The sequence below is a fragment of the Cetorhinus maximus genome, chromosome 20 (genome assembly GCF_964194155.1).
Source record: "Cetorhinus maximus chromosome 20, sCetMax3.hap1.1, whole genome shotgun sequence".
Classification (NCBI taxonomy): Eukaryota; Metazoa; Chordata; class Chondrichthyes; order Lamniformes; family Cetorhinidae; genus Cetorhinus; species Cetorhinus maximus.
Window position 1 is genome coordinate 71,124,007 of NC_135898.1, and position 21,050 is coordinate 71,145,056.

At 44.1% G+C, this 21,050-nt stretch overlaps 1 protein-coding gene across 1 annotated transcript in view; it reads right to left on the reverse strand.

The window, feature by feature from the left end:
• Window positions 1–21,050, reverse strand: part of bnip3 (BCL2 interacting protein 3) — a 65,633-nt gene that overhangs the window by 37,179 nt on the left and 7,404 nt on the right. Inside the window, exon 2 of the mRNA XM_078564909.1 lies at window positions 1,398–1,578. Within this exon, the coding sequence (XP_078421035.1) occupies window positions 1,398–1,578 (181 nt within the window). The remainder of the gene's footprint in view (window positions 1–1,397; window positions 1,579–21,050) is intronic.

Below are 21,050 nucleotides of genomic sequence, written 5' to 3' on the forward strand. Positions count from 1 at the left end.
TAGCAATGAAGCTCTTAAAGCTTTCAAGAGTTCTTAAATCAATTTTATTTTGCAGTAGACTTTTCATAAATGCTTCATTTTTTAAAAAACATGCTTATTTTATATTTTGGGGGGAACTCTTTCTTTCTCCTAGCTACATTGTGGGGATTAAATGTTTGCTAATTCACTGAAAAGCCAATAGTAATGGGAAGAATTTACAAGATAACAGCAATACAAGAGTGAAAAACAAGAGAGAGAAAAGGAGCTTTACAATGCAAAATTTCAAAAGGAGCTCAGACAGCTGTAAGGCATTTAACTGAGAAGTGTTTAGTGTTGCATGAGACAAGTTGAAATTAATAATTTAGATTGGTTTTCAAGTGTTCCACTTACAATGTTAGAAGGGAAAAGAAAGAAGGCAAGGAAATTAGCAGAGCTGGAGTTATTATATTTGTCATTTTGCCACCTACCATGCTTTTCCTTCATATTTGTACACAGACTCACACATCAGATACATGGCTTAAAAGATCAAGGAATTTTGAGCAAGAGTTATACATGCAAGTATGATATGCCCAAATTACTTTGCCCTTTTCTGAATGTCTTATTGATTCTACCAAACATATCTCTGCACATTATGACCACACCTGATCCTAGGAGATTAGTACATCTGAAAATTGGCAAGCATTATCCTTGCTGATTTTTGAGGGCATCAAATTTATGAAGCTTATGTAAAATCTACTCTTTTAAATAAAAAAACCGCATGTTATTATCCTGAATTGTTTATGAATTTCCAATGATAAGCATTACTTTAACTGGTGTATTTTGAGACGTGTAAAGGATTCAACATAGCACCCTCACCCAATTTCACAAAACTGTAGACCTATAGAACTATTACCCAGGAAGCAATCAGTTTTACGAGCCACATTTGGTCTTCCTATCCCTTGGTTGTTTACAATTGGTAGCTTCCAAAAAAAAATCCCATTGGTGCTTAATGATTAAAATCTAACAGTTCTGATTTGTTCACATTTTATTGATCGAATGTTAGATTGGCTAAAGGCCATTTTTGCCATACAGAGGATACGTGCTGGATACAAAACCATTGATCCCAGTATCATTGATCATATGGTCCACAAAAGGCCAAACAGTTATGACATTCAGTGGATGCCTCAGGCCCTCAAAGTACAACTGTAACATTGTTAACATGTTTCACAGAGAAGCTTTAAGCTACAGAAGATTATTTTGTGGAAAGGCTGATTAGAAGCTGAGAGTCCCATCCTTCTTGTTTCAGACAGTGTGCTTTAGTACCAATCCTGGCTCTGCAGAGTTTATAGGATATTCAATCCGCAATCATAACTGTTTAATAACACAAATTAAATATATTTATGCTTTATCTCTGTATCAAAATTACGTGTTGCATATACCTGTCACAGTGAGAACTTCCTCTGGAGCTGGTTCGGCCTGATTCATGTTGAGCATCTAGAAGTATTTTTTCCATTTCCCCATTGAGAATGGAAGTGGGTGCTGGAATCTGCTCTTGACCTCCATTTTGTGCGCTGCTCCCATTGTTGCCATTGTTACTGTAGTGCAACTCTACCCAAGATCCTGAGTGAATTAAAAGTAAAATGTTGTCAAATCCTCATATAGGTCATCTCGAATTAAGCAACGTCCCACAATAACCTGGTATATGCATGCTGTTGTTGGCAAGTTCCACTTTTACTTTTTGCAAAGTCAACAATGTTGCACATATCCTGTCATATCCATGTCTCACCACATGCACAAGCTGTGGCATGTGACAGGATTCCTCTGGACAGATCTAGTAATTCAAGGGTATAGTGGGAGGGGAAGATCTCATCACAAACATTAGCAATCAATGGTTATGAAAGACAAGGTAAACAACTTCCCCCATTTCAGCTTACATTAATTGGACATTTTGTCCTTCTTGGTTTCAGTCTCTTCTGATTATTTATAAATATGTAACCTTACGCAGGACATGCAGCCAACTGCTGAAAAGCTGTTTTTACATTTGTATGTGAATCTGAGTAAGTATGACAGTTTGAAACTACAAATACATTTTTATTGTGCCATATAGGCATCCGTTTGTAGCCTGGAGGCCTGTTTGAATGTCTCGATGCCCAGATAATATTTTTACTTGTAAACAGTAACTAAGCAGCAAACCATTAACCATATTGTACTTTCCCATTTAAAATATACAATTTGTTCTTTGGTAACAAGTTTGGTTACACAGATAACACAATAAACTCAGCTTATTAAACTACATTGAAATCAATAATAAGACCTGCTCTCTACATTTTTGTTAAATAAAACCTTGTACTATAATCATTTTGTAAACCAACAGTGCATAAACTGGTAAGGAAATCTGTTTTTAGAAATTCCCTTCAAATTGAGTTACTGCCTAAAGATGGATTTTTCCTAATCATAATGTGCTATGCATTTTTTTAAAAGGAGAGAAGGGATTGCAGGCAGGGGGGAGGACTTATTAGGGGCAAAAATGAGGGGCATAGTTTTATGGCAGGCAGGTGGTGGGATGGCAGGCAGGAGGTGTACAATTGGGAGCCATGGCAGCGCCACTGGGCCTATAGCCTGCCTGACCCCGCAGGCATTTACCGAGGGTTGTTGGGGGTAGTATATTAGCATGGATAGAGGGTTGGCTAACTAATAGAAGACAGAGAGTTGGGATAAGGGGGGCATTTTCAGGATGGCAACCTGTAACTAGTGGAATGCCACAGGGATCAGTGCTGGGGCCACAATTATTTACAATATATATTAATTACTTGGATAAGGGAAGTGAATATCCTGTCACCAAGTTCGCGGATGACAGAAAAATAGGTGGGAAGGCAAGCGGTGAGGATGGCACAAAGAGCCTACAGAGGTATATAGACAGGTTAAGTAAGTGGGCAAAAACTTGACAGATGGAATATAATGTGGGAAAATGTGAAGTTATGCACTTTGGCAGGAAGAATAGAGGAGCTGAATATTATTTAAATGGAGAAAGACTGATGAAAGCTGCAGCACAGAGGGATTTGGGGGTCCTCATGTATGAATCACAAAAAGCTAACATACAAGTTCAACAGGTAATCAGGAAGACAAATGGAATGTTAGCCTTTATTTCAAAGGGAATGGAGTATAAAAATAGGGAAGTCTTGCTAAAACTATACAAGGCACTGGTTAGACCACACCTAGAATACTGTGAACATTTTTGGTCCCCTTAGCTAAGGAAAGATATACTGTCATTGGAGGCAGTCCAGAGAAGGTTCACTAGGTTGATCCTGGGTATGGAGGGATTTTCTTATGAGGAGAGGTTGAGTAGGTTGGGTCTGTACTCATTGGAGTTTAGAAGAATGAGAGGCAACCTTATTGAAATATATAAGATTCTTAGGGGGTTTGACAGGGTAGATGCTGAGAGGTTGTTTCCCCTTGTGGGAGAGTAGATGCTGAGAGGTTGTTTCCCCTTGTGGGAGGGTCTAGGACCAGAGGGCATAATCTCAGAGTAAGGGGTCGCCCATTTAAGATGGAGATGAGGAGGAATTTCTTCTCTCAGAGGGTAGTGAATCTGTGGAATTCTTTACTGCAGAGGGCTGTAGAGGCTGGATCGTTAAGTATATTGAAGGCTGAGATAGACAGATTTTTAATCAGTAAGGGAATCAAGAGTTATGGGGAAAAGGCAGGAAAGTGGAATTGAGGATTAGCAGATCAGCCATGATCTCACTGAATGGCAAAGCAGCCTCGATGGGCTGAATAACATACTTCTACTCTTACATCTTATGGTCTTATGAGTGGCGTCGGGTGACCCTTTTGAGGCTCTTAAGTGGCAAACTAATAGCTGCTTAAGGGCCTCCTCCTGCTGCCACTGGGATCTTTCCCGCAGTCGGGGAGGCCCATGCCAAGTATCCAGGTTGCCCAGTAAAAGTTGGCAGCCTGATGGCCAATCCGGGGAAGGGGGTGTCTCCAGCCTGTTCTCATTGGAGGCCTCACCCCCAGCACTTCCTCACTCCATTTCTTCATCTCCCTCACCAGGGCCTGCCAATCTGGCCCAAGCCAGACCCTGGGCTCACCTGGTTCTGGGCTCCTGGCTTCTCTTCTTCAGGAGACTAGCTATCGTCCCAGCCGTGGCAACTGCTCCCAGTGACGCTGCTGGGATGAGGGACAAGAAAGAACAATACTTTCTCTCAGGACGGAAGTCCCGGCTTAAGCCAATTAAAGAACTGACGTTTGTAAAGTGGCTGCAGGGCAAGCCAGCCAAGAATTGGCAGACTTGCCCCTGGCATAAAACTTAGCCCGAGCTGGCTAAAGCTTTAGATTTAGAAACTTAGTGCTTTCTTTATGTAGGGAAAGAATGTGACAAGAGTGCAAATTTTCAGTTGATCAGGCAGCCAGCATGGATTTGTAAAGGGTAGGTCATGGATGACAAGCTTGACTGAATTTTTTGAAGAGGTCACTGAAGTAGTGGACAAAGGAATATCTACGGGTGTTCTTTATTTGAATTTTCAGAAAGCATCCGATGAAAGTTCCTCATAAGAGACTGTTAGCTAAAGTTGAAGCTTGTGGAATTGAAGGCAAATTATTGACCTGGTTAGGAAAATGACTCAGCAGCAGCAGAAAGAGTAGGAATAATGGGCAGAAATTCTAACTGTAAGGATGTGACTTGTAAGTCTTTCACAAGGATCTGTGTTGGAACTTCAATTGTTCGCAATATTAATTACTGACTTGGATGATAAAAGAGAAAGCCACATATCCAAATTTACCAACGACACAATGATAGGTGGAATTGAAAGTAGTATAGATGGAAGCTTAAAATTACAAAGAGATATTGATAGACTGCTTTAAGATAATCCAAACTGGACATAAAAGGGATCGAGGAGGGTACTTTCCAAATGGTGAAAATCTAGAAACAGTGGAGGTCCAGAAAGGCTTGGATGACCCAGGCACACAGATCATTAAAATGTTAGGAACAGGTACAGAAGCGTTTTATCCAATCCATTTCAAGCCGCTGCAAATGTTTGGCAGTGTGCAACTCTACAAGTCTGGGCCATCTGTTCCAATATGATGCAGAAAGTAACCAAAAAGGTTAATGGAATGCTGACTGCCCCATTCCCAAATTCTGTGAAACATTTCCATATTGGAACGGATGGCTCAGACTTGTAGAGTTCCACACTGCCAAACATTTGCAGCAGCTCGAAATGGATTGGATAGAATTCTGCTTTGCTATACAAATATACATGATCAGCACAGAAGGCCAAATACCTGATAACTTTCTGCTGGGAGCCAACATACTACAAATGTCAAATATCATCACCGTTTTCTTCTGTACCATATTCCCAAGAGCATCAAATCATCAAGTTTTGTATTTTAAAAATCAATTAATTGATCACTCTCAGCCACACACTTGCTTATTCTGCTGAGCCTTAATCTGAAGGCAATGAAATGCATACCAAGATTTTCTATGTACCAAATGGGGCTTTGCTGCCTAAATGATAATAGGGTGTTTAAACTTTGAAGAATTGAATCTCTGGGTGAAGAAGCCGCATAATCAAATGAATGAAACTTCAGTGTGTATTTGTTTCAGACAAAAGATCCTTAAGAGTCTCAATCACCTGATCTTGCATTGGGCACATGGATTAATTTGAGGTACTTCTGATCTTAAGGAAATGGTATTTACCAGTTTCGCTGAGTATTGCACCTAGCACTGCTATTTTCTGCGCATATTCACTATTAAGCAAGGGGTACAAGATCCCAGTTGTAGGTTAATATAAAGGAGAAGAGCAATTGGTGGAGACTACAGGAAGGGAACAGTAAGAGAACAGGTGTTGCAGGATTGTGCCTCCCACCTACACCAGTTTAAGATGATTCGTGCAAGGCATATCTAACTAGAGCTTACTAAAGAGATTCATGTTGAACCAAGTTGTCATCAAAAGTTCTGGCACTATACATTATGATCTTCAAGCAAGAACAGCAAGGTTGACAGCACTGTCGATGGTAAATCAAGGTAACAACTGCACTGAGATTGTATGCTACATGTACCTTACAGACAGACAAAAGAGACATGACAGAAATCAGGTGAACCTTTTTATTTGTGATATAACTGACATGCTTTAACAGAAGGCACACCAGTTCATTGAACTCAGAGTATACCATAAAGAACAGAAACAAAGATAACCTATTTTCTGCCAACCTCCTATTGTCCCAAATGCAAAAACCATCAACTGCAGCCATAAGCCATTTATGAATATGAAATTTTCACTCTTTCAATGTGCAGATAATTTTGATCACCACAATATGCACAAGCGAAGGAATATGTATGATATATTAATTTTGACCAATTTAGTAGACTTATTTGGGCTCTGGGCTTGTGCCTTGGACAAGGCAAATTTTACTAGAATCTACCACTTTAAAATGGGATCGTAATGAGGTGAGAGTGACTGCCCTAGACATCCAGACAGCATTTGACTGAGTGTGGCATCAAGGAGCCCGAGCAAAACTGGAGTCAATGGGAATCAGAGGTAAAACTCTCCGCTGGTTGGAGTCATACCTAGCACAAAGGAAGATGGTTGTGGTTGTTGGAGGTTATACATCTCAGTTCCAGGACACCACTGCCTGAGTTCCTCAAGGTAGTGTCCTTGGCCCAACCATCTTCAGCTGCTTCATCAATGATCTTCCTTCCACCATAAAGTCAGAAGTGGGAATGTTCACTGATGATTGCACAATGTTCAGCACCATTCGCGATTCCTCAGATACTGAAGTAATCCATGACCAAATGCAGCAAGACCTGAACAATATCCAGGCTTGGGCCGACAAGTGGCAAGTAACCTTCACGCTTCACAAGTGCCAGGCAATGACCATCTCCAACAAGGCAGAATCTAACCATCACCCCTTGACATTCAATGGCATTACCATTGCTGAATCACCCACTATCAACATCCTGGGGGTTACCATTGACCAGAAACTGAACTGGACCAGCCACATAAATACTGTGGCTACAAGAGCGGGTCAGGGGTTAGGAAGCCTGTGACGAGTAACTCACCTCCTGACTCCCCAAAGCCTGTCCACCATCTACAAGGCACAAGTCAGGAGGTGTGATGGAATATCTCCAATTTCCTGGATGAGTGCAGCTCCAACAACATTCAAGAAGATTGACACTGTCCAGGACAAAGCAGCCCACTTAATTGGCACCCCATCCACAAACATTCACTCTCTCCACCACCAACGCACAATGGCAACATTGTGTACCATCTACAACATGCACTGCAGGAACTCACCAAGGTTCCTTAGACAGCACATTCCAAACCCACAACCACTACCAACTAGAAGGACAAGGGCAGCAGACACATGGGAACACCACCACCTGGAGGCTCCCCTCCAAGCCACTCATCATCCTGATGTGAAAATATGTCACTGTTCCTTCACTGTCACTGGGGCAAAATCCTGGAACTTCCTCCCTAACAGCACTGTGGGTGCACCTACACCATATGGTCTGAAGCAGTTCAAGAGGACAGCTCACCACCACCTTCTCAAGGGCTATTATGGATGGGAAATAAATGCTGGCCTAGTCAGCGATGCTCTCATCCCATGAATGAATTAAAAATCCTCTCAGACATAATGCACTCCAATTGAGAAAGACATGCTTAAAAATGCATTAAAAACCTCACAATCCAACACTGTGCAGCTGTGTTGCTAGAGATTTAGTGCATATTGGGGCAAGATACTCCTGCTACTTTGCTTCATTGGTACTATGTGTAACTTTGAAGGTTGTGGCTTAAAGATCAGCCATGGATGTGAATGCATTATTTAGACAGATAATTCACTGCAGTACTAAGGGAATGTTTCACTGTTGGATGCAGGGTTGTGAACTGGATGTATTCCTGGAGGTTTAATCAAATCACATTTGTCTGCAGTCTGCAATTACCTCATACAAGCTGTGGTCCTTGTAGTCAAGTGTCTTTGTGCTCACAGAGCCAAACCAATAAGAATTAATGTCCTCAAAAGGGGGAACAAAAGGTTAGGAAAAGAAAACAATGCTAATTTGTGGCCTAAGGTCCTTCAGTCCTGAACAGAATGAAATAACTATCTTATTTGAACAGTGTATTTGTGCCAATTTAAGAAAGGATTCATGGGTTACTGTTTCGTTTCTTTTTAAACCAGCTATGCAGCGCTGGTTAGATAGCATCTGGTCCAAAGACAGAATTTCTTCTTAAAATAATGCTTTTATATGTTTGGGATTCCTGCTATTCTGTGAAAGAAAAAAGTTAACATCCTCTAACAAGTTAAAAAAAAGAGTTTGCATCACATCGCCTACTCAAAGATTGTGTGTGTGTGTGTGTGTGTGTGTGTGTGTGTGTGTGTGCGCGTGTTTGTGCGTGTTTGTGCGCCAGAGGAGGTGCACTTCACGGCAATTCCGGCACAGAATGGGAAATTTAAATTTTTGAAGCTTCCCAAATCAAAATGTAAATGTGTGGACAGTCGGTCTAAAGCAATGACTGTTTGCACAAAACATTTAAGGCTGACAACTATCGCTGAATACGTCTCTGGATCTTCTGCGCTTGAGAGCATCGTATTCAGTTTGGGGCCTACAAATGGTAAGAGATTTCAAAGCTCTGGAGGGCCTCCGGAGGGAAATGATCAGAGGTGTCAGGAAATTTGAAAGTAAAAGTAAGAGGAATGTTGCTGAAGCTGGCAATCTGAAACAAAAAGCAGAGAATGCTGGAAACACTTCTATGCTTCCGCGTTGAGAAGTAGTTTGCACACCGGCCCCTGCAGCGTGCTGGGGGTGCTCCTGGTTCCTGACAAACATTTATTCCTTATTCAATACCACTAGAACAGACTACCTGGGCATTTATCCCATTGCTCTTTGTGGAGCCTTGCAGTATGCAAACTAACTGCTGCACTACAACATCATTGCACTTAGAAGAACAATTCATTGGCTGAATGAGAATGTAAAATTGCTATATAATCACAAGTATATTCTTTCTTGTTAAGAATCAGACAACAATTACCCAGCATTTCCTAAATTGCCCACATATTTCTTGTCTGTTTTTTTTAAGTTTCCCAGAGTGACAGTATTGTTCGGGGGTAGAATGTGAGATGGATGCCAGTTTGCTGAGCCTGGTCTCTTTTACTCACGTTTTTGCATATTCTTATAAGTTCATGTTTTGGGGCAACCCTTACCAGATGAACAGAAAATCTGTGACTGTGATGCACTTTCAATTGATCATTGAAAATCTTCTCGACTAAAGGAAGGGAAATGCTTTCAATTGCGGTATTTCCTTCCGTATAACAAGTATGCCATCTAGTGTTACAGAGAGGTAATTACTAGAAAATTGATAATTAAAAAATGTAAAGAAGCCCAGTGCAGGGTTTGCAGTTTAAGTCTCACTCACTTTCCAGAACAACCCAAGCAGAATGGGAAGGAAGGTTCTTTGGATTCTACCACTTCCAAACAATTTCCAAAATAAACAGAAGGCATATAAGACATTCTCCCATGTATGGGCAGACACACAATATAGTGCTAAAGATGTTGAAAATACACACCACAATGGAGATAAGATGGAAAGACTTGTTCGTGCAGTGAGTGGTAAACTCAACCAAGTGAGGATCCAGCAGCGCAATATCCATCAGACAACCATTATGTAAGTGATGTGTCCTGTTTCACAGGCCACTGCCATGCACTAATTATCTCTCCTTGCTTTCGCAGGCACATCAGGGAAACAGCTGAGGGGGGTCCAAGACCCAGGGCCTCGACTCAAGCTCCGAAGACACCTCAGAAAAGGAATCTGCTGAAACCATCATTGAAGACCTGTCACAGCGCTCACCCACACCCTCCGCCAGCGCAGAGACACACACCTCGGTCGGACCACGCTTTAGAATACTCTTGGGGTCACAATCTGGTGAGCACATCACACCATCTGATCCACAGCAGGTGGAGGCAGGGACTTCCCAGGTTTCTGGCACTCGGAGGCCTGCTGGATACCAGAAATCTGCTGAGTACGAGCCTCTGGACTCAGTCATACCTCAGTTGCTTGGGCTGCAAAGGCAAGCTCGGGAACATCGCGAAGGGATGTCCGCTGCACTCCTCAGATCTCAGATTGCAAGACATGATGAAGGAGTCCGTTCGCCTTCAGTGATAGCACCGCCTGAGGTGACAGAACCGGCACGCCAACGCACTGAGGTCAACACTAGGATGGCAGCCGCCATGGAGACCTTGGTCCAGGACATCTGTCCTGCACTGCTGTGCGGGCTGAACTCCATCACTGATGCCACAGTTGGTCTCCAACAGTGCCAACACAAGAGGGGACAGCTCAATCTCACTCTAGCTTCCCTTTCCCCTCAAAGAGTCAGCCAGGGGCCCTCGGGCACCCATAGGGAGGAGGATCAGCAGGTGCACATCCCGCAGCCATCCACCTACGTGACTCTGGGAGTGTCCAGTCCATCTGAATCGCCTCTTCCTGTGAACTCAGCAGCTCCAGCTCCACAGGCCGAGGAGGGTGCCACTGTCACACAGCAGGATTCCGAAATCAGGCCGGTGCCCTCCAGGTCTCGGCCCTCTAAAAGATGACTGTCAAGGTCATCACAGACAAGGCGTAGCAGTCAGCAGGCTCCACTGAAGATGCCGGGAACACCCAGACGTAGTGGTAGGGTTAGGAAGGTTAAGAAGATATAGTTGCACAACCTGGGCATTGGTGTTAATCACTTGTACTAATGTTCACTTTGTTAATAAAGTCCCATGACCGTCTCCTTGCTTATGGCTCCTTGATCTGACGAGCAGTGTTCATATCACTTAGATGTGAAACCTTGGTGCCTGCACAAGATAAAGGCAGGTGTCTCAGTCCAGGGTCTCTTCCCTGTGTTTTCTGCAACCTTCCCAGCACACTGATGGTGTGTCTTCACTGTCACTGGTCACATCAGTCATGCCTGCACCTCGATGGGGCTTATCATTGCTGCCAGAATGTTCTGGGCAGGCGGCACAGAGTTCTGTCATCCTCCCTGTGTGTTCTCAGCATCTTTGAGGTGCGGCTGGCCCCCCATCTCATCAGCATCTGTGTCCGGTGAATGTGGTCCTGAAGGGTTCAGCTCACGAAAGCTGCCATAGGATCAGGAGAAGTTAAAGTTTCCCCGCTGCATCTCCATGATATAACCCTGTTCACAGAGAACGAGCGATCTGCCATCAGCCAGCCAGGAGTCAGACATTCAATTAAGCTATGTGAGGATCTATGTCACTACTGCATGTCGTCATCATCCTCCTGGAATTTAGGGTCTATGGGCATCCGCTGCGTCTCCATGACAGGAGCCCTATCACAGAGGGTATGTGCACTGCCATCAGCCAGCCAGGAGTCAAATGTTCATGAAGCAATTTGAGAATCTATGGTGTCTCCTCACTACATGTAGTCATCATTCTCCAAGAATCTAGCAGCTATGAGGGCCTCCTGAGTGCCCCTGACTCGTCTGGCCAGTGTGACAGCCACATCGCCGTCATCATCGCCTTCATGGACCTCCTCACCCTCATTCCTGTCAATGTCTCCTCATCGGAGGAGACGTGTAGCTCCTCCATCTCCTTCTCCTCAGACAGGTCCTCTCCCCATTGCAGCGCCAGGTTGTGAAGGGCACATCAAGTGACACCATGTGTGACACCCTCTGGCTTCATTGCAGAGCTCCACCAGACCAGTCCAGGTACCAGAATCTCATTTTCAACAGTCCGATGGTTTGCTTCACCAAGACGCGAGTTGGAGCATGTGCCTCGTTGTACCTTCGCTCTGCTGCACTCTGAGGTGTCATCTGCCACATCCTTTGCGGGTAGCCCTTGCCCCCAAAGACCCAACCCTGCAGCCTCTGTGGATCCTGGAAGACATCAGGGGCCTGTGACCTTGTGAGAATGTAGGAGTCGTGGACATTCCTTGGGAACTGTGTGCAGACCTGCAAGATTAGTTTGTGGTGGTCGCACCCCAGCTGAACACTCAGCGAGTGGAAGCCCCTGCGGTTGACGTAGCTGACCGCTTGTTGCCAATGAGATCTGAGCACCATCTAAGTGCAGCTGATGGCACCCTGCACCTGTGGGAAATCTGAGATCTGGGAAAATCCCAGTGCTCTTGCATCCTGACTTTCCTGATCCCGGGCGAAATGCACATAGTTGCGTGCCTTCGCGAAGATGGCATCTGTGACCTCATGGATGCATTTGTGGGTGGAGGCTTGAGATATCCCACAGAGGTCATCTGTGAAGCACTGAAAGGAGCGACTGGCGTAAAAATTCAGCGCTGCAGTCACTTTCACGGCCACTGGCAGTGGATGCCCTCCATGTCTCCATTGCACCAAATCCTGCAAAAGGTGGCAGATGTGACTGACCAGTTTCCTGGACATGCACAGTCTTCGGCGACACAGGTTCTCGGTATTCTGCAGGAATGACAAGTGCCATTTGTAGACCCTGGTCCTAGCTAGGTGCCAACTAGCAATGGTTTATTGTGGCTTTTCGGTAACATGTGTGGGAGGCCCAGCTAACCCTTCTTCCTGAGGGTGCTGCGCCTCCCTCTGCCCAGCTGGGCACCTCTGTCACTCTCTTCTCCTTCGTCTCCACTCTCTGTAAGCCATGAGGCAGACAGCTAGGTCACCAGGCTCCAAGCTCCCAATGTACTCCTCCTGCAAGAAGAAAGAGAGATGGGTGGGTGTACTAAGAACCTCTCTTTTTTAAGTCTGAAGGCCCCTTAACGCATCTCAGAAAGTGCTGGCCACCAGCTGGATGGTCAAAGTTTAGTGCGCTGCATGGCTGCCCGAAACCCCACCCAACTCTACCCCATTCCACTTGACCGATTGGCGGCAGCTTTGCCCACTGGACTGCATGCTGTGCTCTCACCTCAGACGTAGGCATTCTCCTAACCCACATTGAAAGGTTGCACTGTTAGTTTCAACCATGGGAGAGACTGGTCCAAACCCGAATTATGACAATGTGAGTGCCTCCACCAGTGACTGCTCCATGGCCAGCTTTCGCAAGGAGATTGTACAATGTGCCCTGTCACCCAATTGTTCTGCAGTCCACTAAAAATACTGATTAGTTTGCAGTCTGTGCCCAAGGGGTGAAAAGCTTTGGAACACTTGTGGCAATTTCATGCCTCTGCGTTGCTGAGTGGGCAGATACACTAGAGGCCTGACTTCAAGCATGTCAATGCGACTGTGCCTGAACTGTCTCAGCTGTGGAGGAATGGTCACTTTGTACAAGGTTTCCCTAATGCATTGCCGGTTCCCTCCAGCCCCCAAAACCCCTGCATGAACTTGTGCACTACAATCAACCACAGTGCAGCATTTGCTCCGGCACCACACTGTCAACCAGCTGGGAAAATGCGACTTGCCTGTGCCCTTGCCCAAATGCGCGGTGCTTCAGCCTTGAGGTCCAACAGGCGAACCTCGTGAGCGCTGCACAACATTACTCTGCACTCACCTCTGAGTTCCCCTCAAAGTTTAGCTTGCCAGGTGCACGCCTTATAAACGCTGTTGTGAAACATGTCGGCGTGCGTGCTCGGATGATCCAGTGTCGGGGGATGATTCTGGGGAGCTGGGCTTATAATGATATTGAGATGTATTACAATGAACTTCCCGACGTGCGGCAGCGGGAAATGTGGCCCGCCATTGATGGGCGGAGCAGACAATTGCAAACTGGTTTCATGACGTGGTGAAATCGATTTTTGGTCTTCCCGCCATATTGTTGGCTCACGTCCACCATGACGCCCGACGCCAGCAGGCACGGAAAATTCCACCCTGGCTCTTGGACAAGGCTCAGTTTCTATGGCATGTTTGATCACTTGTGTATCAGGAAGCTCAGGATGCCATGATGAGATGTTCAGCAGGAAGGGCTGCTGCCTGCTGAACTTGGCGATCACGTGTTACGAGTGGTGTTAAAGACACCACACTCTCAATTCTTTTGCCTCCAGGTCTTTCCAGTGTTCTGACATATCCAGGATCTCCTAGGAGATAAGGGAGGTGACTGATAGCTTGTTTGCCAGGACTGGAAATGATGCCAACTTTGCCTGCGGTGGTGCCAGTCAGAATGAGTGAGCTCTTTGTGGCTCAGACTGACTTCCTACAAATGCAAGGTGCCATCGACTGCATATTCAAAGCAATCCAGGCACCCCTGAACAATCACCGAATATTTGTCATTGGTAACAGCTTCCATTCCATCAATGTGCAGCTGGTGTGGAACTACAGAAAGATTTTTATGCAGTTTTGCACAAGATTCCCAGGCAGCTGCCATGATGGTTTCGTCCTGCAGCAGTCCAAGCTTCCTGATCTATTGTACCTAGAGCAGGCTCATAAGTCTGGTGACAAAGGATTCCCAGTGGAAATCTGACTCATAACACCATCAAAAACCCCAGCACTGAAATTCAACAGTGTTACAATGGATGACATATCACCATTGTGTGATATTCAAGTAATGGAAATGCTGGAAAAACTCAGCAGGTCTGGCTGCATCTGCGCTGAGAGAAACAGAGTTAACGTTTCAAGTCCGTATGACCCTTCTTCGGAGCTGAAGAGAAGTGGAAATGTGATGAAATTTATACTGTTTAAGGTGGGGGGGGGGAGGCGTGGGGGGGGGGGGTGCAGGTGGAGCTGGATAGAAGGTGGGGACAAAGGAGGGATTGACAAAGATGTCATGAACTGAAGGACAAAGGGAGTATTGATGGTAGTGGTTAGTGCTAATAGTGGCATAAAGGTAAGGAAGCAGAATGTGATTATAGCAGAACAAGGGTAGCATTGTGTGAAAGAACAACATGGAACAAGTGACAGATGGCCCTGTGGGGGATGGGGTGGGGGGAGCGGGTGATGGTGGGGCAAAAAAGGATAGCAAATGGGATAAAAAAGGGGATAAAGCCATGGATAAATGAATAAAAATAAAAATAATAAGAAATGGATGAAAAATAAAAATAAATGTAGAAAAAAGGGGATATAAAAAAAAGGGATGAGCATGGTGGAGAGAGTTCATGGTCTGAAGTTGTTGAACTCAATGTTAAATCCAGAAGGCTGTAAAGTGCCTATTTGGAAGATGAGATGCTGTTCTTCCAGTTTGCTTTGGGCTTCACTGAAATATTGCAGCAGGCCAAGGACGGACATGTGGGCATGAGAGCAGGATGGTGTGTTGAAATGGCAAGTTGGTCTGTCCGTAAGCATGACCCAGACCTTCTGGTCGCTTGCCATTTCAATACACCACTCTCCTCTCATGCCCACATGTCCGTCCTTGGCCTGCTGCAATGTTCCAGTGAAGCCCAACGCAAACTGGAGGAACAGCACCTCATCTTCCAAATAGGCACCTTACAGCCTTCTGGACTTAACATTGAGTTCAACAACTTCAGACCATGAACTCTCTCCACCATGCTCACCCCTTTTTTCTACATTCATTTTTAATTTTTATCCACTTTTTTTTTTCATTCATTTATCTGTGGTTTTATCCCCTTTTTTATCCCATTTTCTATCCTTTTCCCCAGCATCGCCTGCTCCCCCCCACCCCATCCCCCACAGGGCCATCTGTCACTTGTTCCATGTTGTTCTTTCACACAATGCTACCCTTGTTCTGCTATAATCACATTCTGCTTCCTTACCTTTATGCCACAATTAGCCCTTCTTTAGCACTAACCACTACCATCAATACTCCCTTTGTCCTTCAGTTCATGACATCTTTGTCAATCCCTCCTTTGTCCCCACCTTCTATCCAGCTCCACCCTCCCCCGCCAAACAGTACAAATTTCATCATATTTCCACTTCTTTTCAGCTTCGAAGAAGGGTCATATGGACTCGAAACGTTTCTCTCTCCACAGATGCTGCTAGATCTGCTGAGTTTTTCCAGCATTTTCTGTTTTTGTTTCAGATTTCCAGCATCCGCAGTATTTTGCTTTTATTCAAGTAATGGCACGTGTTCATACAATGGATGCGGCGCATTAGGTCTTCATGAGGGAGAAGTATGACAGTATATAAAGGTAAGGGTGAGTAGGAATGCTGGATGGATAGATAGGGATGCCAGGAACTGCATAGAAAGTGAAGGATGGGTCCACCCGCAAGGTAATTGGGTATGAGGAGTTATGTGATGGGAGTAGGTTAGACAATGCAATGACGGGACCGGAGTGATGCACACAACAGCGTGTACTCATTTTTTCTGATCTGGTAAACCACTTTCTGCATTGAACCTAGGAATGCAGCACAACATCTCCTTTGCTACATCGAACTGCACCTTCTTGATCTCAGCTGCAGGCTTCCTCCTCCCACTGCTAGAGAAGAGAATCTCACTTCTTTCCTCACACCCCCAGCGACACATCCAGGGAGATATCCGTTAAACAGGTGCAGCTTTTGCCTGTCAGGACTCCATTCTGACACCTGCAGTTCTCTGACACAAACGCCAACTCCTTCAATTTGTATGTTTGGAGTGTCCCTGGTGTTGAGGTTATGCTATGCAGGCCCACGTCACACCTGCTGCAATAGTTGGATAAGAAACCCAGGAGAAAAGTGATAATGACGTGGCTGAGTTAAAAAGCCACTGACATGCACACAGCACTTACTTCCAGTTCTCCCTTACACAATCAAAACTCCCCACTTCCAGCGCATTGCCAACTTAAAATCGGGGCCAGCGTTTCAAGGATTGTACTGTTCCAAAAATCTGATAAATGGTTGCAAATTAAATACCGCCAGTATGGAGCCATTTTTGAAAACGTTCCTCACTAATTAGAAACAATTTTAAAAATGCTGAATGATAAAACAGTATGCTCAGCATTCCTGATATATTGATACTATTTTTCAGAATACTAGTTATTCCCTTAACCAAATTTAAGGAAAACCACCCTTTACCAGCTGACAAACAACCCCCCACTCCTGTTTTGTAAGTGCACTGTGCTTCCTGGTATGTACCCTGTCAAACCCATTTGATAGTCACATGGAAGCGAGAGTTTAGTGCTTATTTACGTCAAACCTCCCAATGACAGATCAACCAGCTGATGCCACTGTCATTTTGATATTTATAAACATCAAAGTGTGGAAATAAAGAGTGATGCCGCACTTGTTCCTCTTTAGAATGCCATTGCAAGCCTAATATGCTCACTGGATAGGACAGCCTGTGACTGTACTGTGCATCTAAACAGCCCAAGGTCAAAACACATATTACTGCCTTCAGTCGAAAGCTGGTCACTCTCCTCTGACCAGAATTCATAATTTATTCATCCGGTATAATTTTATATCACAATTATTGTCAACTTATGTTACAGCTGCAATGTTTTATTGATACTGGGTAAACATACTGTCTAAAAATTAAATGGTGAGATTTAACAACTGTTGTGACAACACTGAAAAGTATCTTATTAGGTGCACAGGTTTTTTTGTGGCTGATTATTCATGCTCACTACCCTACCATAGACCCTACCCCATTTTCCCTGACTTTGCACTTGCTTAAATGCCGGAAATGCCATTTAAACTTCCATATTTCCCACAAGAACATGAAAATGTTGCATAAAGCCACCTCCATCTTATGCTTGTAAATTTTAACACCAGGTCAGAAAAACTCAGTGTGAAATAACTGCTTTTCTCTTTTATTTATGCACTTTTTGATACTGCGAAGGACAATGTCTGAAATCTGAAAATGCATGCTGGATACATGACTTTTGTTTATCTGTCAAAGTCCAGATGTCACAGCCATTTGCATTGGACATTATGGCTCATCTATGTTTTTGCTGAATAGTTTGTTGTAAGAATCAAACGAATGCCCTTATCACCTTAAACAGAAATCTGCATCCAACAGTGCATGATATCTGAAATTTGATGGGTAAACATTGAAGTTAAAACTTTTATACATAGAAAATATATACGCAGTTGATCTCCCAGAACAATGCCTAGAGAGCGTTAGAGGATATGCTAAGTGTGCAGAAATGAGCACGACATTTAAAGAAAGTATATATGTGTTAAAGACCTTCAACATATGCAGGAGATGGACGAAGGCATTACGAAGCTGAGGGGCAAAATATAATGATTTACAACAACAGAATTAGTTAATTAAGTAAATCAGAGTTGAGAAGGCAGGTCAGTAGATATAGCAGAGAATCTATGAATTGAATAGTATTAATGTTAATGATTAAAATAAACAATGGTTATAAATGAATACTGCAAAGGCTATGGGCCCTGACAATATTCCAACAATAGTACTTAAGTCTTGTGTTCCAGAACTTGCCACACCCCTAGCCATGCTGTTCCAGTACAGCTACAGCACTGGTATCTACCTGGCAATGTGGAAAATTGCTCAGGTATGTCCTGTATACAAAAGGCAGGACAAATCCAACCTGGCCAATTACCAACACATCAGTCTACTCTTCATAATCAGCAATGTGATGGAAGGGGTCATCAAGAATGCTATCAAACGGCACTTGCTTAGCAATAACTTGCTTACTAACACTCAGTTTGAGTGCTGCTAGGGTCACTCAGCTCTTGACTTCATTACAGACTTGGTTCAAACATGGACAAAAGAGCTGATCCAGAGGTAAGGTGAGAGTGACTGCCCTTGACATCAAGGCAGCATTTGACCGAGTGTGACATCAAGGAGTCCAAGCAAAACTGGAGTCACTGGGAATCAGGGGGAAAACTCTCTGCTGCTTGGAGTCATGTCTAGCACAAAGGAAGATGGTTGTGGTTGTTGGAGGTCAATCATCTCAATTCCAGGACATCATTGCAGGAGTTCCTCAGGTAGTATCCTACGGCCAACCAACTTCAGCTGTTTCACCATGACCTTTCTTCCATCGTAAGGTCAGAAGTGGGGATGATCGCTGATGATTGTACAGTGTTCCACACCAACAGCGACTCCTCAGATACTGAAGCAGTCCATGTCCAAAAGCAGCAAGGCCTGGAAAATATGCAGGCTTGAGCTGACAAGGGGCAAGTAACATTCACGCCACACAAGTGCCAGGCAATGATCATCTCCAACAAGTAAGAATCTAACCATTGCCCCTTGACATTCAATGGCATCACCATCACTGAATCCCCCACTATCAACGTCCTGGGGGTTACAACTGACCAGAAACTGAACATGACTAGCCATATAAATACTGCGGCTACAAGAGCAGGTCAGAGGCTAGGAATTCTGCAGTGAGTAACTCATCTCCTGACTCTACAAAGCCTGTCCATCATCTACAGGGCACAAGTCAGGAGTGTGATGGACTATTCTCCATTTGCCCGGATGAGCGCAGCTCCAACAACACTCAATAAGCTTGACGCCATCCAGGACAAAGCAGCCCTCTTGATTGGCACCCCATCCACAAACATTCAATCCCTCCACCATCAACGCACAGTGGTAGCAGTGTGTACAATCTACAAGATGCACTGCAGGAAACTCACCAAGGCCCCTTAAATAGCACCTTCCAAACCCATGACCACTACCATCTAGAATGACAAGGGCAGCAGATACATGGGAACACCACCACCTGGAAGTTCCCCTCCAAGCCATTCACCATCCTGATTTGGAAAAATATCGCCATTCCTTCATTGTCGTTGGGTCAAAATCCTGGAACTCCCTCCCTAACAGCACTGTGGGTGTACCTACACCACATGGACTACAATGGTTCAAGAAGGCAACTCACCACCACCTTCTCAAGGGCAATAAATGCTGGCCTAACCAGCGACACCTACAACCCATGAATGAAGTAAAAATAAATAAATAAACAATATCAGAGCCACAGAATAATATGAATAATATAATATTGGGGCGCGACAACACAACTGCAGAATTAAATAAATAATATTGGGGCAAGGAATAAAATAAATACTATTATGACCAGATATTAAATAAAATCAAGACCAGGAATGAAACAGATAATATCAAAACCAAAGAATTAAAAATAATATTGGGACTGGGAATTAAACAAATCCTATTGGAGCCACTGAATGAAATAAGTAATGGTGGGAAGACCCGAACTACTTGTATCAGAGCAGCACCTATTGACAGCTACAGTGACAGGCAGATAGGCTTTTCCTGTTATAAAAATGTCAACCTTAACTAATTATACAGTCCTCGTTTCTATGGGCTGGATTTTACAGGGAGGCAGGGGGTGTGGTGGGGCGGCCGGCAGCCAATGCACCTGAAAGGCCATAATCCAGCCCTACTGAGCTACGAGGCACATTTCACTGTTTCTTATGGACTAACGAATGGAAAAGTAATCATATTTCAATAATGTCAGCAATTTCATAATAGCAGCAGGGTAGCCTGGTTTGGAGATGGGGCTTTTCATTACAAATGGAACTTGACTACCTTTGGAAGGTTGTTAAGGTTAACCACTGGTGCTATAAAAGGATTCTGTCTTTATTTACACTTTCACAACTAAGCTACTCAACTGAGACATATATGTAATGTAATACAGGCCAAAATGGCTTGATATGCAAGTTACAAGACAATAACTCATTGTGCATTAGAATGCAGTTTAGCTGAAATACAAGTATTTCTAAACGTAACATGTTGCGGAGTGGGGGATTAGTGGTTATATTGGCTAATCCCCCTTAAAACAGGCATAGGGATTGCGGTATGACTATTCATAGCATTGCAGACTGCACAATAAATTTGTTTAGATTGCTGTATTAAATGATTGCTGCTTTCAGTTACTGCTAGCCATACTGTTCATTGGCTACACACATCAGCAGTGACCTAACGTCACAGGTGGTTAGCTCTTCTTAAAGGCTGGAAAAAGTGGTGTGAGTTTTTGGAAAGTGAATCTGGACCGTGATACTTTGAGCAATGGCCAAACAAACGGGAGTGCGTACACCAAAATTTTCGGATAATGTACGGGAGACCGGGGTACAAGGTGTGGTATTAAGGAGAGACATCATGCCTCTAAGGAGGAGCAGTGAGTCCTTCAGACATGTGCTTGGGAGGGAGCTAGAAGAAGTTGTGGCAGAGATCAATGCCAGGTGTGTTGCTCCAAGAACATGAATGCAGTGCAGGAAGAAGTTTAACAAACTCACACATTTGCAAAGGTGAGTGAGTTTATCTTCAAATGGCATATCCTAACTACTATCCTCATCCACTTCTCAATTCTCTATATCCCCATCACCCATCTATCAACAATCTC